The sequence below is a fragment of the Myotis yumanensis genome, unplaced genomic scaffold (genome assembly GCF_028538775.1).
Source record: "Myotis yumanensis isolate MYYU_CA2020_CCGP unplaced genomic scaffold, mMyoYum1.0.hap1 SCAF_5, whole genome shotgun sequence".
NCBI lineage: Eukaryota > Metazoa > Chordata > Mammalia > Chiroptera > Vespertilionidae > Myotis > Myotis yumanensis.
In genome coordinates, this window is record NW_027223756.1 from 58,279,956 (window position 1) to 58,306,944 (window position 26,989).

The 26,989-nt window shown below is 34.0% G+C and overlaps 1 protein-coding gene and 1 non-coding gene across 2 annotated transcripts; both read left to right on the forward strand.

Annotated features, from left to right (window-relative positions):
• The first annotated feature begins 2,217 nt into the window (after positions 1-2,217).
• RBM46 (RNA binding motif protein 46) lies at positions 2,218-26,792 on the forward strand. Its single transcript, XM_070417232.1, has 4 exons — positions 2,218-2,380; positions 4,100-4,567; positions 5,044-5,826; positions 26,589-26,792. Exons 1-4 carry the CDS (start codon positions 2,230-2,232, stop codon positions 26,786-26,788), a joined length of 1,602 nt encoding a protein of 533 aa, XP_070273333.1. The 5' UTR covers positions 2,218-2,229; the 3' UTR covers positions 26,789-26,792.
• Positions 6,598-6,701, forward strand: LOC139011960 (small nucleolar RNA U13). The gene has a single exon (XR_011471759.1). It is a non-coding gene; the product is annotated as a small nucleolar RNA U13 (small nucleolar RNA).
• Positions 26,793-26,989: the final 197 nt, after the last annotated feature.

Below are 26,989 nucleotides of genomic sequence, written 5' to 3' on the forward strand. Positions count from 1 at the left end.
TGGATACTCAAACTTAATGTGTCCAAAACTGAGTTCTGATCTTACCTCTAAAATCTGCCCCATTTCAACCTTCCTCACTTCTCTGCTTTTCATTGCTCAGGCCAGAACTTTGGTGTTATCCTTGACTTAATTATTTATCTCAAAATCCGTATCCATTCTATTAGGAAATTCTATTGGGTATACCTTCAAAATACCTCTCATATCAGAAACTACTTTTTCCCTCCACCACAATATCCCTGGTCCATGCCACCATCATCTCTCACCTGAATTTTAGTCATAGTCTTCTAATTGATCTCTGCGTCCACCTTTACTTTACTACTGATTTCTCAGTACAATAGCCAGATGATTTCTTTTAAAATGAAAGATCATATTATTCCTGTGCTCAAAATCCATAGTGGCTCCTCATTTAACTTAGAATAAAAGCTGAAGTTTGTGTCATGTGGTAGCTTGTTACCTCACTGAATTCGTCTTTTACTATTCTCCCCCTGGCTGTACCATACTGTTCCCCTTGCTATACTTTATATGTGCAATGCACACTTCCATTTTTGGGTCTTTTATTCTCATTTTTCCATTTGTGTGGAATTCTTTCCCCAAATAATGGTATGGCTAGGTTCCCTAATTTTTTACTCAAATGTTACTTTTTTAGTGAAGCCTGTATTGGTTATATTTTTTTTAAATTGCACCCTTTTCCTACCAACCTCCCTCTCTCACCCTATGTGTGCTATCCCTGTTCTTCCCCCAACCTCCCTACTATTTAACTAATTTTAACATATATTATTTATTGCTTTTATTATCATTTGCTTTTTCCACTGGAGTAGAAGTTATATAAGGGAAGAATTTTGGTCTTTTATTTACTGATGTATCCTAGATAAAAGAATAGTTCCTGGCATACAGTAGATGCTTAATAAACATTTGTTGAACAAGTGAATGAATTTGAGTTCCCTCAGGCCCTGGCTTTGTCAGGAAGGACAGCTTCAGCTTCGTCAGGAAGGAAGTCTGAAATGACATCCAGAAGACGTCCGGTCTAATTAGCATATTACTCTTTTATTATGGATTGGACAATATTATTTTATCAGAAGTTAATATTATATATTGTTTTATTATATATTAGTACATTTATAATGCTTATATGCAAAATACTATTATTTAAAAATATGTCTTTATTGATTTTTGAGAGAGAGAGGAAGGGGAGGGATAGAGAGATAGAAACATCTATGTGAGAGAAACATCAATCAGTTGTCTCCTGCATGCTCCCTACTGGGGATTGAGCCTGCAACCCAGGCATGTGCCCTGACTGGGAATCGCACTGGTGTCCTCTTGGTTCATGGGTTGATGCTCAGCCGCTGAGCAATATTGGCCAGGTGCAAAATACTATTTTAAGCCCTTTATGCACAATCCTGACAACAATCCCGTGAGATAGAAACCATTATTATCCACTTGTTAGAGGCAAGTATACTAAGGCAGACTTGCCCAGAGTCACAGCTAGTAAGGGGAAGAACCAGGATTCACATTTAAGCAATCATTTAGTAACCTGAGTTTGCTCTTAATTATACCATATCCTCCTTTTTTTTAATTTTTGGAAATAAGCCTTCTATTACACGTATTGCAGATCATTTTGCTCTGTTTGTAATTTTCTTAGATTTGTGGGAGGGTTTTTGTGTGTGTGTGCGCGCGCGTGTTTTCTTTTGTTTGTTTGTTTTTGCCTTCCAGGTCTTTTCCTTTGAAGTTTTTCTGTTTATTTTTTAGAAGAGTCTTCTTGATTCTAAGATTTAAAAACTAAATTTACTGATTTCCCCCATTAGTTTTGATTTGTAGTAGAAGCTTAAGATAATGGGACAAGACGTAAACCTTGCGCTGTATAGGTAGATCATATATTCATTGACAGCAGTATTTTTATTTTGTTACTCCTACTGCTTTCTTTTTCCTTTTCCAAATCTCACTTATTTGTTCCCCCATTCTTGTTTTTGTTGCTCCTTTTATTGTTCTCTTTTTCACTTTCACCTACCTTTCTTGTAGCAAAGACCTTGTAAAGGTACTGCTTAATTGACATTAAAAGAAGTTTCCAGTATCCATTGTAGAGAACTTTGGGGGGTAGGACTACAGTGGTCACTAAATGTAGCAGCCATAACTATCCTTGACTTCTTGCATCCCAAAGTAATGCTTCATAGATTCCTGATGCTCCATGTCATAATCACTGTTTTTTAATACTTTGTTTTAGGAACTGCAGCCATGAATGAAGAAAATATAGATGGAACAAATGGATGCAGTAAAGTCCGAACTGGTACGCAGAATGAAGCAGCATTACTTGCTCTGATGGAAAAGACTGGTTACAACATGGTTCAAGAAAATGGGCAAAGGAAATTTGGTGGTCCTCCTCCAGGTGTGGTTTTGTTTATGTTAAAAAAAGTCGAAGTTTTAGTGTAGTCATTTTCATTATGTATCTATCTTTACAAGTATCCCAAACAGTAGCTCTATTTTTTGTAACTGCTTTTAGACTTTAGCAATAATTTTTTGTTAATCCTCACCCGAGGATATTTTTCCAATGATTTTTTAGAGAGAGTGGAAGGGAGGGGAAGAGACACACAGAGAGAAATGACGATTGGTTAACTCCTGCATGTGCCCTGACCAGGGCTGGGGATGGAGCCTGCAATCAAGTTATGCACCCTTCACCCTTCAGTCCATGGGCTGTTGCTCTATCCATTGAGCCAAACTGGCTAGGGCAGCAATAATTTTTAATGTTAGGGAAAAGGTATATTTTATAATGTTAGGCATGTTTTACCATTACAGTTTTCAATTCTTTTGGATTAAGAAGCAGTTGAGCCCTAACTGGTTTGACTCAGTGGATAGAGTGTCAGCCTGTGGACCCAGGTTCGATTCCAGTCAAGGGCATGTACCTTGGTTTCAGGCACATCCCCAGTGGGGAGTGTGCAGGAGGCAGCTGATCGATGTTTCTCTCTCATTGATGTTTCTAACTCTCTATCCCTGTCCCTTCCTCTCTGTAAAAATTCAATAATATATACATAAAAAGAAGCAGTTGAGAAAGAATAGGTTGGTTTAGAAAGAAGTCAGGATTGAGTCAGTGCAGAAAAGGATACTCTAGAAATTAAAGGGGAGGTCTTTGAGAGGAATTTAGAAAGACCAGTGAATAGAGGGAGGAGTGGTGTCTACACTAGATGCAAATCAGATGCAAACATAATCCTCCTATATAATAAAAAGCTAATATGCAAATCGACTGAACAGTGGAATGACCGGTTGCTATGATGCACACTGACCACCAGGGGGCAGATGCTCAACGCATGAGCTGCCCCCCTGGTGGTCAGTGCACTCCCACAGGGCGAGTGCCGCTCAGCCAGAGCTGGGTTTATGGCTGGTGAGTGCAGTGGCGGTGGTGGGAACCTCTCCCGCCCTCCCCAGCAGCGCTAAGGATATCTGACTGTAGGGAGCGGGCCTAAGCTGTCAGTCAAACATCCCCCGAGGGCTCCCGGACTTCAAGAGGATGCAGGCTGGGCTGATAGACCCCTCCTCCCCCCAGTGAACGAATTTTGTGCACTGAGCCTCTAGTTAGATATAATGTTTTGTTTTTCTACTAATAGCCAATGCATTTTCTTTGCTCAAAACCCTCCAATTAACTTCCTATCAGACGTAATATGAAATCTTGGCCTCTAGTTACATTGATGACCACATTACTTACCACTTTACTCCTCCCTCAAGTACATGTTAGCCATATAGCTTGTGTGTTCTGAGTTCTAATATACAAAGCACTTGCTTTTTCTTCTTCCTGATATATCCTCAGAGCTCATCCCCTCATTTCATTGAGGTGTCTGCTCAGACTTCATATTATCAGACAAGATTTACCTGACTACAAAAACTAACCCTTCTGTGGCTGTATTTTTATAGCACTTACTTCTCAGTCTTCTTTCTGTATTGAATATATGCTTCGCGAGGGAAGGTGTTTCGGTTTTTTTCAGTCTTGGATCCCCCAGTGCCTAGAATAGTGCATGATACAAAGAAGGCTCTCTGTGCATTCGTGCAATGAATGAATGAATAGTGAATATAAATATCTTATTAAAATTTATCTGTATTGATTTTTGTCTTTCAGGTTGGGAAGGTCCACCTCCACCTAGAGGCTGTGAAGTTTTTGTAGGAAAAATACCTCGTGATATGTATGAAGATGAGTTAGTCCCTGTATTTGAAAGAGCTGGGAAGATATATGAATTTCGACTTATGATGGAATTTAGTGGTGAAAATCGAGGTTACGCTTTTGTGATGTACACTACAAAAGAAGAAGCCCAGTTAGCCATCAGAATTCTTAATAATTATGAGATTCGACCAGGGAAGTTTATTGGTGTATGTGTAAGCTTGGATAATTGCAGATTATTTATTGGAGCTATTCCCAAGGAAAAGAAGAAAGAAGAAATTTTGGATGAAATGAAGAAAGTTACAGAAGGAGTTGTAGATGTCATTGTTTATCCAAGTGCGACTGATAAGACTAAAAATCGTGGTTTTGCATTTGTTGAATATGAATCTCACAGAGCTGCTGCTATGGCCCGGAGAAAACTAATTCCAGGTAAGCCTATCCTTTTAAAGGTTATTTTTCCATATTCCCTCTATTGTAAATATTAAAAATGACAGTACCTTATAGATCAATATTACGAAAATACATAATGCCTTTAGAGGAATAAGGATTAAGTTAGTAAGTAAATGAAGAAGTTGTTTATATGAAATAATTATTTATAATTTACTGATTCATGGATGATATATTTATAAGTTAATTGTTGCTTATTAAAAATTCAAAAGACAATGACTAATTCTTCTAATGATCTTTCTTTGAAGTATATTTGTTTGTTTAGTCTTAAAATTAATTTCACCGTAAGTTCTGATTAGGTTTGCCCTAGTAAATTTTCATGTGAGTGGGAAACTATAATACTTAACCAAATATATTGATATGTATTTGAGTTTGCGCTTCTTTGGAGTAACAGATTTACTTAACAGTATTTGACTTGCGTTTTAATTGTCTTCAGATTAACTTATTCTTTTTTGTAGGAACATTCCAACTATGGGGCCATACCATTCAAGTAGATTGGGCTGACCCAGAGAAAGAGGTTGATGAGGAAACCATGCAGAGAGTTAAAGTTCTCTATGTTAGAAATTTAATGATCTCAACTGCAGAGGAAACAATTAAAGCAGAATTCAATAAATTCAAACCTGGTGCAGTTGAAAGAGTAAAGAAACTTAGAGATTACGCTTTTGTTCATTTTTTCAACCGAGAAGATGCAGTGGCTGCTATGTCTGTTATGAATGGAAAGTGCATTGATGGAGCAAGTATTGAGGTAACACTGGCAAAACCAGTAAATAAAGAAAATACTTGGAGACAGCATCTTAATGGTCAGATTAGCCCCAATTCTGAAAACTTGATTGTGTTTGCCAACAAAGAAGAGAACCATCCAAAAACTCTAGGCAAGCCACCAGCTCTTCCAGCTCGTCTCAATGGTCAGCATAGCCCAGGCCCCTCTGAAATTGATAGATGCACTTACCCATTTTTTCCTGGAACAAAGCTTACTCCAATTAGCATGTATTCTTTAAAATCAAATCATTTCAATTCTGCAGTAATGCATTTGGATTATTACTGCAACAAAAATAATTGGGCACCACCAGAATATTATTTATATTCAACAACAAGTCAAGATGGCAAAGTACTCTTGGTATATAAAATCGTTATTCCTGCTATTGCAAATGGATCCCAGAGCTACTTCATGCCAGACAAACTCTGTACTACGTTAGAAGATGCAAAGGAACTGGCAGCCCAGTTTACATTACTTCATTTGGGTAAGTTTAAAAATACTTTAAATAATATTGTAGAATATGGAATATTATAGATTATTTATAAATTCATTTATTTAGAATTCAACATTAGGGGTGAGTATTTAACATAAATTTTACCTCAGTTTTATGAATTTGTGGTAAATTTCATTGAGACTTTCCTCCTATAGAGACTTCTATGTTTAGCTTATTTATTTTTTAAAATATGTTTTTATTGATTTTAGAGAGAGAGGAAGTGAGAGGGAGAGAGAGAAACATTGGTGTGAGAGAGAAACATCCATTGGTTGTCTTCTGCACACCCTTTACCGAGAATCAAGCCAGCAACCCTGGCATGTGCCCTGACCGGGAATGGAAATGGAGACCTGTTGGTGCATGGGAGGATGCTCAACCAACTGAGTGAGCCACACCGGCCAGGGCTATTTAGTTTTTTAAAACATTACGTATTTACTTTAGAGTTTATGATTCTGTTTCATTAGTTTGTTTTGCAATGACTGATCCTAATTTGAAATAATTTCTATATAAGTTACAGGGTTTGTTACTTAAACCACTTTCTTTGGTAAAGCCTACCCAGTAATCTTTTTTGAGGGTAGGGGTAGGAAGTTGGTAAAATCAGGCATTTCAGATGGGTCATTTGTAGACACAGCCTTACGCTCACCAATCTGGAAATTACTCATGAAAGACAAAAAGCATTAAAAGATGTTTATGACCATTCATTTCAGGCTTTGAAAAAAGTAACTTTCTCTAAAACATTTGAGGCATAGTTAAGAAAGGCTTTGGATCCTTTTGTAGTTCATAAGTGTGATGATTGGGTGTTCACACTCTTATGTGGGATGTGCCTCCCACAAGCCGTGTTACATCTTCAGCACACTTTCCCTTTGACATAAAAAAAAAAGAAAGACTTTGGGCCATATGCTAACTAAATATTTGGCATTGTGAAGGAAAAGATGTAATACTGCTCTGGTATTTTCCTACTTTCTGTTTTTTGGTGTTTTGTTAGCTACCCCCTTCCCATCAGTTTGTCTCATTTTTTAAATTGCAGCTATATATTTCAGTTGGTGATGACTTTGTGCCCCAAATAATATTTATTAGAAGAATAGTAGTTTCTTGAAAATCAACTATAAAAAGGAAAGATTACAAACTAAGGATTATAATTGTGTTTTTTTATTGCAGTAGTCAAACTCGCTAAGCTTAAAATTGATTTGTTAATATGATTGCAGAATTATACTACTGACGCTTATATCCATTTAAAATTGATATTCTTAAAATTGTTAAGATAATAAAAGAAAAACATTACCAAAAGAGAAAGTAATTTTTACATGTTATTTAGATTTGCTTATCCATTATAGCCACTCCCATGGTATTATGAATATTTTTAGGAGATTCTGATTTGGAGATCTGGTCATAACTTTAGGACTGAAGGTTGAGTTCCCTTCAAAGAAACTTTTCAGTACTGTCCTTATTTTGGAAATATTTGGTAATTTTAGTCATTTAAGTTAATAAATTATTAGGTATGGTTTCCATCAAAGTACATAATAGAAACCTTCCATTTTTCTTTTAATAAAGACAAAGTTAAATATAAAATTAGGTGGGTAGCAAATAATTCAAATTAGGGTTTTTAGAGAAAAATGGATCAAATTATTCTTTTGGAGTAAATATAGATAATTAGTTGCTGGGCAAGATTTTCCCAGGATACTTGTATCTGATCCAACATGGTAATGCTGAAATATAATTTATTTCTATCTTTACTTATTTCCCTTACAAATTTAACTTAAATATGATTCTTAAAACGTAGTCTTCTTAGTTTATTTTATGTTAGATTTTTCTGTTTAAACATGGTTTCTCCATCTGGTTCTCCCATAAAGAAGATCAGATGTTAAATGAAACCGGAGGTTTTTCATCAGCTTTTAATTTAATATTAAAATGATTTTTTTTTTTTTTACTTGAGTACTAGGGCCATAGTTAACTTGTTATAGCTTTTAGTTCCCAAAGAAAACCCCTGTTCAGGTACAGTATTCCCTGCTTGATTATGTTAATCAGGAATAAAATAAACTTCAATAAATGAAATCCTTAAGAGGGCACAGGCAGTTTGCTTTATAGCCATCTATTTCAGATTTTATTACCTTCATATTAAAGCTTCTTTCAATAAAAACTGGAAAAATTTGTGTTTTATATATTTTTTCAGTTTCTATTCACCATCAGAAAAAAGAGCTAAGCCAAATATAAGCCAAAACTTTCAATTAAACTCTACGGGCTTGCTTGGATGCAGTATACAAGGCCTGAGGCCTTGTCTACAGACAGTAACAGAAAAATCCTTATTGTAATTGTCTAGAAATATGAGTGAAGGTTGAGTTAGAGGCAACTTAGGAGAAGGAGAGAGGGAATTCAGGATGTGGAAGAGTCAGAAATCAGGGGTCTAGGAATTTATGATCGAAAAACAAATGTCAGCCTTTCAGTTGTCATTTAAGTCATGTCAGGTGCTGTAGACAGCCAGGAGATTATGTGATGCCACATGGCAGGTTAAGGATAGAGTTAATGTCATTGTGGTGATGATCTGATGTGATTTTACCTTCTATTAATTGAGTGTCTGGACTTTTAAAAAATTGATGTGTTTTTACATGAAGTTTCCTTTAGATAAAGTTTGCAGGGTTTAATTGGATGGTTCAGGGTTGAGATCATGGTGGTAGTGTTGTGTTCTTAGAGGGGAAGGGGTGTTGTGTTTGTTACTGTTATCCTGCTAAATATTTACATGTTTCAAGCCTTAGATTTTTCTAAGATCTTGAGAGGTTATTGATTTGCTGTGGAGACCCTCAAATAGAGTTCGTCAAGTATTAAATAACCTTTGGCTCTATTTTATTAAATAATTTGAATATAATTTTCTAATTAGTGAATTTAACTATTATTTTAAGACTAGAGGCCTGGTGCACAAATTTGTGCATGGGTGGGGTCCAGCCGGCCACCCCAGTGGGGGGGGAGGGTGGCCAGGGGGAGGAGCCATGGGCGGTTGGTGGGCCAGCCCCACCCCCTGGTTGAACTCCGGTCAAACTCCTGGTCAAGGGGACAATTTGCATATTAGCCTTTTATTATATAGGATGATCTCTTTGAGTGTAGTAATTACTTTAATATACTTCTATTAATTCAACTTGATATTTTTTCTAGTTTGATGCTATTTTGAACATTATTATTTAATCTTACCTTGATCTTTGTTAATTTAGTTTTTTATTTCAGAGCTCTTTAAGACTATACTTCTAATTTCCACTTTGTTTTGGCATTACCATGTTCACTTTTCAAGTTTGAAAAAAAAGTAGACTTTATTTAGTTAAATTAAGACTCTCATTAGTGTTATGAGGAAAATAGAAGTTTTTTAAAGGGGCACTAGGCATCTAAATGAGTACTAGAAATCTGAGAGTTTACTTTTAGTGACCATTTAGTGCTTTTACCAGAATCCCAGAAACACTTGTTATATAGTCCCTTAACATTAATTTTTAAAATATTTTGGGGTTTTTTTTTGTTCCCATTTAAAGTGAGCTCTATTTTAAGCAAAATGCTCTTAAATAGGAGGAAAGCTGGAATTAATGCCAAAATTGAACCCTCATTTTTCTTTTACTTCAAAGTTAGAGACTGTCTTCATCCTCATAATGTCAGAGAATAACCTCCCTAACCTCAATCCATGGGATAAGAAGTTGTGTTACCTGGTTATATTTAGGAACTTGTAATAAGTGTGAGGGATACTCATTGAATTTAATGGGTGGAATACAGAGTTGGGGCATAGGAGATAGATAGCTCTATACCAAATATTTGATGTATGGAGACTTCTTAGGTCATTTAATATCATCTTTTTAAATAAGACTTCTGTTTCAAAATACTGTATCTTTAATAATAGATCAGACTATGAGTGTGAATAATTCTGCTATTCTTAAAATTTTGCCTCTGTTTTGAATTGGGGCCTTCCATTATTGCCACTACTTTCTCCTGGAGGATTATTCATCATCTAGGACTGGAATAAGCAAAATCAAGGAGGTAAAGAAAAGCTCTGGAGAGTTATAATTTTGAAGAAGAAAGTCTTGGAGAATACTGGAAGGAGGGAGGTCACCTCAGTGTGTATTGATAATTCACCTTGAGAGATATTTATTAACAACTCATTCAGGCAAGGCATTTATTTTCTTGTTTCTATGTTTGTAATGCTGATGAAGAGGTTTCTTTTGTTGTTGTTGTTTTGTTTTTTTACTTGGATGACCACCTAAAGTTTTAAGACAGGAATGAAGAGCCTCTTGTTACAAACCAGCTTATGCCATTGATTTAATTTAATCTGAGTATTCTATTGCTTTGGCCATGACTGATGAAGTTCAATTAAAGAACAAATCTTTTTTGAATGCCTTTCCTGTGCTAAGTGTACTTCTTAAGCAATCTGTAGCTAAAGATAAATAAAACATTGTTTTTGCTCTTACGGAGTCACAGTCTACTGAAGAAGGCAAGCATAGGGTATCTTGGGAGTACAAAGAAAGGGCACACCTCACACCTGATCTGTGTTGTAAATGGTAAGAAGAGTTTATGGTCAGAGGGGGACACCACATAAGCGAACATTTAGAAAAACAGCATGGTGGTGGGTTAATGGCAGAGTTCTATATAATGTTTGTTTTGGTAATTTTAGTTAGATTTTAATAATTGGAAATTGAAAGTAAGTAGACTTTAGTTAATTAAAATTTCAGCAGTTCTGCTTTTTAAAACTTTGCAAGTACTGTATTTTTTTTATTACGACTATGTTGATATTACTTGCTTTTCCTCTGAGCAAGTACTTTTTTTTCTAGATTAATCTATTCTGGTTTGTGTGGACCATTTTATGTGTGAATATTCATCTTTTAAATATTTTCCTGTATTTTTTCAATATTCATTTTATGGCTGACGTGCATATTGCTTCTCATATTTGACTTTGTAATTACATACATTATTAGAATCTTTACTTTTTTCTGGACAGTGAGTGGTAAAGTATTTACCAAGTATGATAATCACTATTTGTTCTATTTTTTAATATTTAAATTCGATTTTGATTTCTGTTATCACTTATAACTTCGTTGAAAGTTACAAAATAGAAGACAGCAGAATGAAGGAATCGTATTCTGAGAAGTTTTAATGTGAAAAATAAGGTGCTTTTTTCTTATGAGCTGTCATTATTTCCAGATTGATGGGCAGAAATACAAAAAATCAAATTTTGATTTTAGAAATTTGCCAATAAATTGCTTTGAAACAAAGAGAAACTTTCAGTGTTTGGTTTTTTTTTAAATTTAAGAAATAAATTTAGGAGACTCTTAAGCTAGGTACCATATATGGTACTGTATTATAATGAAAAAATTAATTACAAATTATTAGAAGAAAAATGATAGTTTTAGAAAGTTATTCTTTCCTTTCCAGTTTTAATTACAGATTTGACTATCATGATAGTATTTCAGACTGATATATTAAAGAACAAAATTTGCTAAGTCTGCTTTAAAATTCACTTAGATAAATAAAAAGTAGCATCAGCATCAACATTTTATACTTTAGTTTGTTTTCATATGATCAAGTGGTGAGACGAAATTTCCATTAACTCAACTATGTGTCTTTGACCCTCCATGAGGGCCCAATATTTGTGAAAATATACTTCTATTCCTCTTGAAATTTAAATATTTTTTCTAACAGGCCATCATGTGGTATTCCTTATAATTTTTATCCTACTAACACTTGTATTAACAGACCATAGTTACTATGGAACTAGAGGCCCGATGCACAAAATTTGTGCAAGAGTAGGCCTTCCTTCCCTGGGCTTCCCTCTGGCCTCGACTTTATCCAGCAGGATGTCTGGAATGACGTCCGGTCTAATTAGCATATTACCCTTTTATTATTACAGATTAGTACTGTGAGAGAAGCAGCTTATTTAATACTAGAAACCTGGTGCACGAAATTTGTGTGCTTCGGGGAGGGGGACCCTCAGCCTGGCCTGCACACTCTTGCAGTCTGGGAACCCTTGGGCGATGTCCGACTGATGGCTTAGGCCCACTCCCGACAGCAGTTAGACATCCTTAGCGCTGCCGTGGAGGTGGGAGAGGCTCCCGCCACTGAGCCTGGCTTCTGGCTGAGCGGTGCTCCCGCTGTGGGAGCTCACTGACCACCAGGGGGCATCTCCTGCTTTGAGCAACTGCCCCCTGATGATCATTGCACATCATAGCAACTGGTTGTTCCACCGTTCGGTTGATTTGCATACTAGCCTTTTATTATATAGGATATTAATGAGTAATCAAGTAGAAGTACAATAACTTGTAGTCTCAGCCACCAACAAACTGTGACCTTGGAATGGCAAATGAATCATTTACTCTTTGTGGACCTTAGTGCCTTCAAATATGAGGGTTTTATTTGGTGAACTTAAGTACTCTCTTATCCTCCCAATTAATGGTTTTGTTTAAAATATGTTTAAAAATCTTATGAAGGACCAAAAATAATACTTGAATTTTTTTTGTCTACCAAGATACATACTTACGTTCAAATAGTTGAAAATTAAGAGCTACTTCTGCATGAATTAACTCTCAATTTACTATTCCTTACTTTATACAATTCAAAGCTCATATTTGTCTACTTTACAGCAGAACAACTGGATTAAAAATAAAAGGTTCAGTCAGTCACCTGTTTTATTTGTATGAACATGTAATTGCTTTTTGGTTATTTTCTTACCTGAATTTGTTAATTGTAATCAAAACCAAGATTTTATAAAACTTAATTACTTAAAAGTCTTGAAATTAATTTTCTTTTTATAACAGAGAATCTAGGAAAATGATGTATATTAAAACATATCATCTGACCAGTATTTTTCCATAGCTGTTATTAACTGGCTCAAGTGATCATGTGATTTCATTTACTTATATGCATTTGTTTAATCATGCTTGATTCTCTATTATCTTATAATTTTTTCAACATCTTTAGCTAATACTTTCCTAAAATACTTTTCTAAAATACTTGTTCTTATTAATACAACAGTTTTAACAATTGCTACTGCTTTATTAATTTATAAATATAACATCTGATTTTGTCATTTAATATTTTAGAAAATAATACTTTGTAAAATTTCCCCTTTTGAGTTAATGTCACAATAAAATTTGCCTTGTATGTTCCATTCTTATACATCAGTAGCAATTCATAATTTTGCCACATGGTGTCACCTAAATATATTTTTTAGCCTGGCTATGAATAGAATTTCAGTGTTGTATTGATTTTTCTCTCCTTTGGTTTGCTTATTTTAGGGGGTTTAGAATCAGTAAAGTCTCTGTGAGAAGCTGCACGTAACCTTCAGCCTATTACGCCTTTATCTCTGCTTCCTACTTTAGTAGACAGTGATTGCTTATACTACAGCAGTATAATTTAGTGAATGAACTAGTAAATGGAGACAAGTCGTTTTGAAAAATTGGTTTTACTGTGATGAAATTTATTCAAGTGATTGTCTATACTTTTAACCACTTTAAAATTACTCCATGTCAGTTGCTTCTATGCCTTTCGGTTAAGATTAAATATAGAATCTACTCTTTATTAGCTAATTTCAGTTACATTATATATCCTGGAGTAATACATCCTTTATCTAAGACCTGGTAGTGCAGTCCCTCCAAGAATGATGAACTTCCCTTGGTGATTTAAAACAAACAAAATGATAAACTTTAGTTTCCTCAACTAATTAGAAGCTTTAAATAACCAGAATATTAATAACTACTTGGTTTTTCTTGTTCCTTAAATTTGTAGTATTTGGCTAAACATATATTAGTTATTTGTGTGCCATTATCTCATGGCAAGTGATACTTGAGCTATTAAAAATGGCCTGTATGTAGACTTTTATATGCACAATACATATTTTATGAAAATGGTTTATTTGACTAGCTATATACCTTCTCGCAATGCTGTGATTCAGTAAATATAATCTGTATACAACACTGACAATGATCCTATATAATAAAAGCTCAGTGACCAAATGGTGGAATGACCAGAACAACTGGTCGACCAGTGGGCAGACACTCAGTGCAGTAGTGGGAGTGCCGCTCAGCTAACCGGGATGAGCAGCGCTCCCACAGCAGGCTGATCCCTGCAGGCCACACCCTCCACCAGTGCATGAATCCCGTGCACTGGGCCTCTAGTTTATACTATAATTGTATCTATGACTTTGGTTAAAAAGTATATAGGAATGCAATCATTAGAAACATCAATCTGTAATGCCTGATATTTTGGTGAATTTACTCTGAAATCCCTCTTTTGTTGTGTGTTTAAACAGTATAGCTTGATTTTTATACAAAAAAATGAATTCTATTGACACTGACTCTTGAATAAATAAAAAATGTAAACTGTTATGTACAACTCCAGCTTCTTTAATAGATATCTATGTTGACCTTCACTTTTTCTTCTCTTTTTTTTTAATTCTCTCTTGAGGATATATTTTTATTAACTTTAGAGAGAGGGGGAAAGAGAGGGTGAAAAACATCAATCAGTTGCCTCCCTATATGCCCTGACTGGGATTAAACCCGCAACCTAGGTATTTGCCCTGACTGGAATTGAACCCACAACTTTTTGATGTACAGGATAATTCCCCAATCGTTTGAGCCACCCAGCCATGGTGACCTTCACTTTTTCTTTAGCTTTTGATTTTCTTTTACTGTTTTTCTAAGGATATTATTACTAGAGATACTTCACTTTTTTAAAACCTTCATAATTCTATTTTCTAGATAGATTGTTATAATTATGACTGCAAGGTCATTAACTTTTTTCTTGTTACCTTTGTTTCAGCAATATACAGTAGGTCCTCGGGTTACGTCGGAGATCCATTTGTACGGCGCGACATAATGCAATTTTCGCTATAAGTCGGAACCCACCTACATAAGCACCTATGTCACTCACATGGAGCACATACACAGCAATAATGAAGTGAAACAGTAAAAAAAAAAAATTAAAAGAAAGATAACAATTCCTGATCTTTACTTGTGGCAAATAAATAACAAAAAACATAAAGCACATATGTATATACGGCGAAATGACGAACTTTCTTTTTTTTATAAATAAATGGGAGATGGCGATAACCACGAAACGACGTTGAGTCCGATGTAACCCGAGGACTGTCTGTACTAATCTGCTTGTTTGCTGGTTATATTATGGGGTAAACAAATCAATTTGCAGTATATGTGTCATATATGTGTTTGGATTTTTTTTTTTTTTGCCTCTGCTATATTAATTTTCGGTCCAGTGATGATCAAATCTGTAGTTGATTTATGAAAGTATTGGATTATTTTGGGCACAGAATTATAAGGCTCCAAGTGAGTCATTATGAATCTTTGGGAAAAAGGTTTAAAATTGTATTCTGAACTATATAGTTATAATTTTTACCAAAAGCAAGAGTTAAATAATTCAAGCAGGGAAATGTTAATTAATTTAAATCAGACTCACCTGTGTATATTATGTTTCTACATTTGTTTCCTTGAAAGATCACAAATTGTTTCCTTGAATGATCAAGAGTCCCTTGAGGGATTCCTTGGTATGAACTATAGGTATGTCATACATAGAAATAGTAATGACAGAGCATTGGAAAGTTATTTCTTTTGTCTTATGAACTAGAGGGAAAGAGGAGATACTAAACAAGAGTAGAATTACCCTGTGAAAGCATTCTCTTAGCTTCTGAGGGGTATTTACAAACACATGGGGTAGCCATGATTTTTTTTTCATTTCTTATGATTTATTTAATAGCAGACTCAAGATTTTTAAGTTTTTGCATTGAAATGAATCTAGGATATCAAAGCCAGATTGAGTCATTCTACTCTAGAGATTCTCATATTTTAATAATTAAATGCAAAAAAAGTTATGTTTTTGTTCTGCATAGAGTATATATCTGTGGAATTTTTTTTTTACTTTATTTTTAGAGAGAGAAGGGAGAGAGGGACAGACACAGATATTGATGTGAGAGAGAAACATTGATCGGTTGCCTCTGTATGAGCTTTGACCAGGGTATCAGGTATGTGCCCTGACTGGGAATTAAATGTGCAACCTTTTTTGGTGTAAGGGATGATGCTCCAAGCAGATGAGCTACCTGGCCAAGGTTGTCTAAGATTATGTTTGCTTTGGGCATCAGAGTTTAATTAAACCTTGACAACTATGGAGGACTTGGAAACTGTAATATGAAGTAGGACAGTGAACAACTGAAGTATTTGGGGATGTTTAACCTGTACATACTAATATTTACAGGGGGAATATGATTGCTATCTTCAGATGTTTGAAGAGTTGGCACATGGAAAAAAGACTAATATGAAGCTCCAGGTTTTGGAATTTAGTCTAATTGAGGAAAGTTTCAGGGAGGTAGATTATGCTTTTATATAACCCAGACCATGTAAGCTTTTAAACTACCACTAAACAAAACTTTAACTTTTTATGATTTATTTTAAATATGTTTATGTTAAATAAATGCATGGGAGAAGAAAAGGTTTTATATTAGACTCTTAAAATTCAGAATTATCTTCCTTACACCTTTTGGAGTATATTGTATTAGTCTTGCTATTCTGAAGTCCTCTGAAAAATTGCTTTTTGAAAATGTTATTTAAGGAAATTTGTTTTTGGCATTATTCTCATGACTCTTTTGTTTATTATTTACTCCTTTAGTCTTTCTGTTCTCATTGTTAGTTATTAACTGGCAACTGGTGATTGTTAATCCTTGTTAATGCAGAGTGGAACGAAAGTAGGTTTCCAGTACATAAAACACAGAGCTTATTCTTGTATAATTTATTAATTTTTGTAGTATTTTCCATATGAACAATGATAAATGTACTTTTGCCCCATGTTCTATATAAGTTAATTAACAAATACTGAATATTGCTTTGTATACAGTCCAGAGGATCGCTGTAGTGAATCAGACACAGTTGCTACTTTCATAGAGTATACATTCTATTGAGGAAGACTATTATTCAGTTACAGTTCAGATAAACACTGAAGTGTACAGGGTGTTATGAAAATGTATAATTAGATGATCTGACCTAATTTGAGATGAGAAGGTCAGGAACTAGAATATTGCATTTTAGAAATAATTTCAGCAAAAGGAGATTTAGTACTTTAAATTTAGTACAGCACATAGACTCAGAATTCCTGGATTCACATCCCAGCTTTATTACTTACTTGGAAAAGTTACTTTAACCTTCCTGTACTTCAGTTTCTTCATCTGTAAAATGGGAATATTAACTATTTCATAGGGTAATTACATGTACTTAGTTAAAATTGTGTAAAAGGCCCACAACACTGCCTTTTTTATTTTAAAATGTGCCATATAAGTACTGAAGAATAGTATTCAGAAAACAAAGCCAAAACATTGGAGTTTCTAATAACAATAAATATTATTACTACTATAATAATTAAGATTCTTTGAGCACTAATATGTTAGGCATTGTGCTAAATGCCTTTATCTAATACTTTATCCTGATGATATCAGAGATGAATATTATTTTAATGTCTATACTTTTTTTTAACAAATAAAGAAACTGAGACTTCACTAGATTAATTCGCCCAGGAACCCCAGTTAGCTAAGAGGTGTGCTCTTAACTACTATTCTCTCTACCTTCACATAATTCCAATGAAAAACTGACCTTTGTCTTATGTTAAACATTTGATAACACATGGTGAACATGTGGGACATTATTGGCAAGTTATTTTTCTAACAATTAAAATACACTGAGATGGGATTCTCTCCCTCCCCCCCATGTTTTACCTCCTTTTCAGAAACAGTTTTGTCCCCATCAAACTTGTAAACCAGACCATTCTAGTATAATGTGAACATAGGACGTCTGATTGAATCCTAAATGAATCATTATAAGTTACAAAGATCTTATGAACATAATCTTGTTAACAAGGTAGCTTTGGGATTTTAGGTTTGCGCTTGGATAAGCATTGCCACTGGAAGGCATATGTGTCAACATGGCAGGTGATACGTGTTTTTCTCCATCAGATACTATATAGAATGACAATAGTTTTTAGTTAATACACATTTATACTCATTTACCATTTACATATTTATAATTTCATTTGCTCTCTATTCCTCCTACACTTCCAAGCTTCCATTATGATTGTTTCTTTATTCTGGCCAAAGGACATTAATTTTTATTTTCCTTTGGATATGTTTATGACAAATAACCTCAGTATAATTTGCCTGAGTGTTTCTTTAATTTACCTGCTTTTTGAAATGGTATTTTTACTTGATAAGCAGTTATTTTCCTTTAGCCCTTTGAGGTTACACTTCCACTAATTTTCTTCTGGCTTCCTTTATTTCTGTTGAGTAGTCAGCTGATATTTACTTATTATTCCTTTTGAACATAAACTATTTTTTTTTTTGCTCTCTGTTACTTAATATTTTTTTTATCTGTGATTTTCAGAAATGTTACTATGATGGATTTACGTGTACTTTCTTAGTTTTTATCTTAATTGGGACTTTTCACTACTTCTAAAATCTATAGATCAATGTTTTTCACCTGTTTTAGAAAGTTCTAAGTTATTCTGTTTTCAGGTATTACTTTTGTCCCATTCTCCTTTATATGGTACTCCAATTACACATATGTTAAATCTTTTTACTGTCATCTTTTCTTGCTTCTAAGATCCCTCTTCAGAATTTGCCAGTCCTTCTAGGGGAAATAAATACTCCTTCAAAAGATGTGCATACTTCTCTGAGTTTTCTTCTTTGTTTAGGACCTCAGTCCCATAATTCTTTATTGCCTAGGTCATTCTCAATGCTTTCATGTAGATATTTTTGCTTTTATAATAGTCTACATTTTCAAGTTCTCACTGGGAGGATTGATTAGTTAGTTGCCTATTTGATCATGTAAAAATAAAAAAGAATATTGTGACTTTTTTCTACTGAGTTATAATTTTAAGATGACTGTCTAAAAAATCTACACTTTTCTGTGGATTATAAAATATTTTTCATTTGTTCATACTTTTAGGCACAGTTTCTCAGTATAGACTTGGATATACATTTCTACTAGAAAGCTTTAAGGCACATAAAGAGATGAATGCCTAAAATGGATGACTGTCCAGAGTTGTACTATATATTGTTAAATTAGGCTTCAAGTAAATAAAGTTTAGCTGTTAAAAAGAAGAATGCTTTTTAAGTTTAGTGTTACTTTTGCCATCCATCCATTTCTTTTTTTTTTTAATATTTTATTGATTTTTTACAGAGGAAGGGAAAGGGATAGAGAGTTGAAAACATCGATGAGAGAGAAACATCGATCAGCTGCCTCCTGCACACTCCCTACTGGGTATGTGCCTGCAACCAAGGTACATGCTCTTGACTGGAATCGAACCCGGGACCCTTGAGGCCGCAGACCGACGCTCTATCCACTGAGCCAAACCGGTCAGCGCCATCCATCTCTTTAAGGCTGAAGGAAAAGGCACTGATATTTATCAAATTCATTTAGATTCTTTGGCTATCTGCTTACAGAAACTAGGTAATTTTCATTTGTTTTTAAAATCCTTTATTTTATTAGTATAGTAGTCCTTAGAAAAACAAAGAAGGACTTGACTTATAAAGAAAGATATGGTTTTTTTCTGGGAATGTATTAACTCATAATTTTCATTCAAATAGCAGTATACTGTTGTCTTTTTCCATCTTCACAGAACTTCAGAAATGATAACTATTTGTCACCTGTTGCCTTTTCTCTAAATTTATTTTCCTATTTACTGATTAAAAGGTTTTAACTAAAATTCTCAAGGATTCCATGCACTCCCAAGATAGGGATAACATCAATCTAAAGACTCAATTCTCTTCTGTCTTCACTGCTTACAGACAGGGAACACAATCTCTTCAGCCTGGACCTATGTAGAAGAATTTGGAGAAAATAAACAGGTAAGAGAAAGTCTCTTAGGAATATTAAATGATATATTTAGTTTTCAGAAAGCCAATTATAAGTTATTCTTATAAGGAGAAATAAAATTCTCCAATAAACCTTGTGAAATATTTTTATTATTATAGTTTTATTAATTATAAACCCATTAAGCAAAGTTTTAAAAAGTTAAACTGGTTTCCGTATTTCAGGTCTTCTCAAAACTTTTAACATGCCTAGTGTACATTTTAAATCACCAAGATGGTAAATTGTACGTTAAAGTCGTAGTTGCAAATGGGTATGTTGTGTATATAGATTATCTAGCATTTCTCAAACTTACCCAAAAATAGAACTTTAATTATTTTCAAATTTAGTAATCTAAAATTATTGTTGATAGGATTTAGAATAAAAGTTATATTTTTGAGGATTCACTGTATAGTTTTTTCAACATGGAACTGAGAAGGATAAGCTTTAATAGGAAATTACAAGTAGTTTATAATTTGAGTAAAGATTATTACTATCCAAACTCCTTTTTACATGTAGAGGCAAAAAGAATGTTGTGACCCTAGTGGTTTGGCTCAGTGGATAGACCGTCATCCTTTGGACTGAAGGGTCCTGGGTTTGATTCCGGGCAAGTGCACATACCTTGGTTGCAGGCTTGATTCCCAGCCCTGGTTGGAGCCCATACGTGAGCAACCATTTGATGTGCCTCTCTCACACTGATGTTTCTCTCTCTTGTCTCTTTCCCTCCCTTCCATTATTTCTAAAAATCACTGGGAATATTTCCTCGGGGGAGGATTAACAACAACAAAAACTGTTGTGGTTGTGTGGGTAGCAAACCATAGTTCTGTGTTCTTGAATAAGTTACTTTACCCTTCTGTGCCTCAATTAACCCTGTTAAAGAGTAAAATAATAGTAGTTACCTTGTGAGGATTAGTGTTGATAATGTATAGTTATTTTTAGCACATAGTAAGTGCTCAGCATATAATAGCTTTTATTAATATCATGCTGCAGATTCAAAGAAATAGATTTGTTACGCTTTAGACATAACTGTTTTTATAGATATTAGCATAAAAATTCCAATATATGCTATTCCCAGAACTAAAGGGCGTCCCAAAATTCACGCAAGAAGTAATTTTGATAGAAAATACAGGTTTATAATTTTAAAAATTGTAAATTTTTTATTGATTCATAAAGTATACAGTATAGGGTTATGCATGGAATAGCATATTGGGTAAATGGCCTCCACGGCTTTGCTGGCACATACGCACTCTTTTTTTGAAATTTTCCATGACTGAAATGCGGCTGCTCAGGCAATAACAGTTAATGGTGCTCGCTATCGTGACATGATAATCCAGTTTTTTGTGCCTAAATTGCAAGATATGGATGTGGACGACATGTGGTTTCAACAAGACGGTGCCACATGCCATACAGCCCGAGAAACAATTCATTTACTGCATGAGTCATTTCTTGGTCCTGTAATTTCCCGTTTTGGTGATCAGAATTGGCCACCCAGATCATGCGATTTAACACCATTGGACTTTTTTTGGGGTGGGGGGTTGAAGTCTAGGTTTATGCCAACAAGCCCACGACCACCCACGCCTTGAAGGAGGAAATTGAGCACTGTATCAACGAAATTCAGCCACATTTATGCAAAACAGTCATGGAAAATTTCAACAAAAGAGTGCATATGTGCCAGCAAGGCCGTGGAGGCCATATACCCGATATGCTATTCCATATATAACCCTATACTGTATACTTTATTAATCACTAAAAAATTTACAATCTTTAATTATAAACCTGTTTTTTCTATCAAAATTACTTCTTGCGTGAATTTTGGGACACGCTTTACCTTTTCCTATAGGTTTTTATATTTGAAATTTTGAATTATGAGGACTAATTTTACTCATAGAAATGAAACTTGAAAAGAGTTATCTTTTTTTAAGGGCTTTATCTTCTTTTCACTTTTGCTCAGATATTATTTCTAGTGAGCTACAGTTTTCGAGCTATTACTGAAGCCTAGATTGTTGCAGTTCAGATCATAATTTTTTCTCTGCCATTCTATTACTGTCTTTCCAAGTGGTTTAGAAACTAGCATTAAAAGAAATTTGACATAATTAATCTCTTAATACAAAGTAGCAAACTAGAAGCTCTAGATATGATTTGTTTGGCCTCGTCAGCTTTTTGAAAGGAAAGCAACTAGGCTTATTTTCAGTACAAATAGCTAGATGCCTATTGTTTTCCATTTGGTTCTTTTTGAGTTTTGTTTGTTTGTTACATCTTGGCCTCTGAAGGTATTTCAGTTTGTAATCACTCTATTTTTATTATATTTCAAGAATTTTTGTTTTGCTTTTAAAGTACTATATATTATTCCTATTAAAAGTTCTTGCCAAACTGATTTATAAAGTTCTTCCATGAAATAACTGTTTCTAAGGCCAAACAAATTTGGGAAAAACTGTACTGTGTACTCCCCTGGGGAAATCATAATGCATATTAGCATATTGAATAATTGTGGTAGTAATCTGTTTAACTGTCAAACTTATCTTTCCTAAATTTTTCCAAGTTTTTTTTTTTTTTTTGCTAAGGGATTCTTCTTTTGAGGTACTTCAACTGTATGGAATGTAGTTTGGGAAACGCTGGAATTAACTCAAGAGAAACACTTGGGTTTGTTTATAACTTTATTGAGGTATAATTGAAATACAAAAAATGCACATATTTAATATCCACACTTTCCCTGGCTGGTGTTGCTCAGTTGGTTGGGTGTTATCCTATGCACTGAAGCAGGGGTCCTCAAACTTTTTAAACAGGGGCCAGTTCACTGTCCCTCAGACCGTTGGAGGGCCGGACTATAGTTAAAAAAAACAACAACTATGAACAAATTCCTATGCAGACTGCACATATCTTATTTTGAAGTAAAAAAACAAACAGGAACAAATACAATATTTGTATTTGCATATGGCCCGCGGGCCGTAGTTTGAGGACCCCTGCACTGAAGGGTGGCCAGTTCAATTCCCAGTGAGAGTGGGCCTGACCCCTGGTAGGGAGCCTGCAGGAGGCAGCCCATCAGTGTTTTGCTCTCACACAGATGTTTCTCACTCTCCCTCTCCCTTTTCTTTCTAAAAATCAATAAAAAAATCATTAAAAAAAAGTACACTTTGGTCAGTTTTGACATATATTCATCTGTTAAATGACACCACAATCAGTAAAACGCATTTCCATCACCCCTAATGTAATTCATTCCTCCTCTCTTTCCCAGGCAACCACTGATCTGCTTGCTGTCACTATAGATTGGTTTGCATTTTTTAGAATTTCAAACCCTTGTTTTTGAAGATTTAAATTATAATCTTCAGATAATTTAAAATCAGTTTCTTAAAAATAAACCTATAGATATCACTGTTTCAAACTTACATGGGATGGTATATTGTAAACTTAAAAAACCATTTAGTTAAAATCAAAAGCAGATGAAATTTTTTCTGAATTTGAATCTGAAAAATATCATTACTCTAGTAAAAATAGAGAATTACCCAACTAGAACGTTATAAGGACCCAGAGACAGTAACTTCCTTTCTTAACCAGCCATCCATTACTAAGATTAGCATAACTCAAAGCCTCCTCTAAATCATCTTAGAACAGACTGACCTAAACTACTCTGGGCTTAGTCTTAGAAGAAAAACAAACAAAAAAACATCGGCCATTTCTTATCTACTTCTTGTCCTTTGCTGTCAGTTGTCTGATAGGAAAACTTAAGTAGAGGATAAAAATTATCTTTTTAAATTTTGTCAAAATATAATTGTAATAGGGAAAGTAAATGAGATTAAAAAAATCAGTGAATTTGTCATACTAATGTATTTCAGCCAAAAGTATCACTTAAAATTTTCTAGTTAATGCTTTTTAAATATTTCATAGGTTTAAGTTGCCTAATAACTAGCAATTCTAAAAAATCTCGCTTCTATTTTACACTTAGCTTTTGATTTTCTGTACTAGGATGGAAAGTACAAAGTAATAAATGATAAATGTTATTTATATTTTATAATATAGATGAATTTTTTTAACTCAGTGTTTGAATCCAGCTGTACTTCACCTTCTAGGTATGTACAGTGTTATTTAAAAAACACTTCGTTTTTCAGATGAAATTCAGTGGCCCAGTGAAGAAAAACTATTGAATTATTTCAATCATGGTTATTTGAATATTAGCAATTGAAATAATAAAATGGTGGAATAACATTAAAATAATTTTAATGTCCCATCAAAATGGAAATAAATATTAAAATATGAGGTATGGGAAATATATTGCATAGAGCAAAATATCGGGTGCTTTACTCTTACAGATTGGTGTTGGGAGTGTAAATGGTATAAGCTGTGTTTGATGGTACCTCAAAAAGTTAAATATAGTGTTACCATATGTATCAGCAATTCCATTCCTAGGTATTCACTCAAGCAAATTGAAAACATATGTCCATGCAAAATCTTACACAAATTATTTCTTAGCAGCATTATTTATAGTAGCCAAAAGGTAGAAACAAACTTAATGACCATTGACTAGTTAATGGATAAATAAGATGTTGTATAGTATACATACAATGAATATAAAAAGGAAAGAAGTTCTGGTACATAATACAACATGGATGAACCTTGAAAACATTTTATACTAAGAAGCCAGTTAAAAAGGATGACATAAATTGTGTGGTTCAATTTATATGAAAAATCCAGAATAGGCAAATCTATAGAAACAGAAAAATTAGTGGTTGCTGGGGCTGGGAGAGAAGGAATGGGGAGTGACTGCTAATAGGTACTGGGTTTCTGTTTAGAGTGATAAAAATATTCTCTATATTGGTGTGGGTTGCACAACTTTATGAAATACTTATAAATCTTATAAACATCCGAAGCTTTTTGTTTTCTAATCTTTGTAGTATTTGGGGGAGATTTTCCTCTCTCGATTTATCCTGTATGAATAAAGTCATCAGTGTCAATTTCTAATTTTTTATTTTGATTTAGTCTCCTTAAAAATGTGAGAATAAAACAGTTGAGTAGAATATTTTTAAAATTAAAGGCTTACAGTATGGTACTATCAGAAATGCACATTTTCAGACCTAAGCACTATGCCATTAGCCAGTTTTCTGGCTATGTTTGTGAAGTCTTCCTCTGAAGATACTCTTCTGTCCACATTTCATGAATAATAGGCTGCATTAGCTCTTGAATGGATATAAACCCAAAATGAAAGTGATTTCTCTGGGAAACATTTCCCTTCCTACTAAAGACCTGCTCTTCTTTAGTCTTGTCTATTGAAATTGAAAGAGCTTTTAGTTGTATCATAGCCACATGGCTTAAAAGAATTTGATTGTATTGGCGTAATTATCTTTAGGAGGAGAGAACCAGAACTTTTTCTAAAGCAATTTATTTGAATTATAAGAGCACTAACTTTCTGTTTATACTTAATATCATGACCCTTCAGGCAAAGTGGATCCTTTAAGACAGGGGTCCTCAAACTGCAGCCCGCCGAAAACATTTATCCGGCCCGCCGGGTGTTTTTGCCGCCGCTGTGTGCATAGGAATTTGTTCAGTTTTTTTTTAAACTGTAGTCTGGCCCTCCAACGGTCTGAGGACAGTGAACTGGCCCCCTGTTTAAAAAGTTTGAGGACCCCTGCTTTAAGAGAAGAATTCTGTGATACCTGCAGTTACCCTACTTTGATATCCAAGTAATTCTTTATCCAATTTTAAAATACTAGGAATATTTTGAACTGGATGCTTTTAATGTCTTTATGTCTTCTTGGAACACACTGCTTTTATTAATCTTGTACCATTAATAAAAATATGAAGGTTATAAAATTATTCTAATTAGTGTTTTATAATGCTGGAAATCAAACCAATGTTTAATTGATTTTTATTTTTCCATTTTTTTTTCTTAACTAGGTCCTTTCTGATGTTGCTTGAGCTTATTCTTCTGCAGTTGATCTCATTCCTGTTGGCTAAATATTAAGTCCCATGACAACATTAAGTTAATGCTCATTTGTTTTAGGCCTCATATATAGTTCCAGGAAATATAGAAACAAACTTTTATCTGTATATTAAATGACCTAATTCCTTTTTGTTCATTCTTAAAAACACCATAACTTCTATAAATAATCATTTTACAATATTGTCACACCTATGGCTCATTCTGTACTAAAGAACATAGTTGAGTTTTTGGAAAATACGGGATTTACAAATTTGGTCTTTAATATTTACACACATCTACAAACATTACAATTAATGAAGCAGGAAATTATTGCTGCATGAGATGAATGTTTATTGTGAAGCAGTAATATTTCAAATGTAATTGTTTTTTTAAAAATTTGGTTAAATTTTTGGATTTTTCTATACTATAAGTTGATAATGGTTTTTTGAAGTTTATTTTATAAAGATGATTCATTTTACTGTTTTATGGTACCAGTAGGATGCTAATATTAAATTGATGTGTTGAGTTATATAAATGTTTATATTAGTATTTAAATAATGAAATATTGGACAGTTAGTTTTATAGTCCAGGGGTGAATGTTTTTGCTGGTTTGATGCCTAATACAGTTTCCAAAAGAGAAGCAAATATGAATTTGCTATTTTTATCTTAAGAAATCAGAGCTTTTTTTGTGATAAAAAAAGAGACAAAACAATTAATAGATATCCAAGAAATAGATATCCGAGAATGTATTTTAGTAAGATCTCTGAAGCACTGTCAGTGAAAGAAACATAATACTGACTGATAAAACAGTCAGGATTTGCCATGCAGTGGATACTGACACAGTCTTTACCAGCAATATAGTATTGCCAGGATTTTGAATGTTTGAACATTATGTTAAATGGTGATTATAGTTTTAATGCTTTATCTCTTTGAATTAAATTTGTATCCATAAAGATGTGCAGCATAATTGTTCATGTATTTATTTACAGACTACAATTTCCGTCGCAGCTCAATAAATAGTCTTTCCCCTGTTAGTGCTACCCTCTCTTCTGGGACTCCCAGCGTGCTTCCTTATACTTCAAGGCCTTATTCTTATCCAAGCTATCCCTTATCACCAACAATATCACTTGCTAATGGCAGCCATGTTGGACAGCGACTGTATATCTCCAATCAGGCCTCATTCTTCTGAAGAAATACTGTAAACATGAGTATGAAAGTTTCTTTGTAAAGCATGCTAATTAAAATACTGTTTTATTTTAGAATTGGGTTTGCACTTTTGGTTTTAAAATGATAGATATATATTTCAACAAACATGAGCCATAATTCAGAATAATCCACCGTTGTGTAGAACTTATAAAAATGTAAACTTTTGCCACTTTAAATACTTCTA

Excerpts from the sequence above, each read along its gene's own strand:
- RBM46 (XM_070417232.1), top strand. The coding sequence starts at position 2,230 with ATGAATGAAGAAAATATAGATGGAACAAATGGATGCAGTAAAGTCCGA. Across the intron at positions 4,568-5,043 it reads CCGGAGAAAACTAATTCCAG|GAACATTCCAACTATGGGGC; the intron begins GTAAGCCTATCC and ends TCTTTTTTGTAG. Across the intron at positions 5,827-26,588 it reads GTTTACATTACTTCATTTGG|ACTACAATTTCCGTCGCAGC; the intron begins GTAAGTTTAAAA and ends ATTTATTTACAG.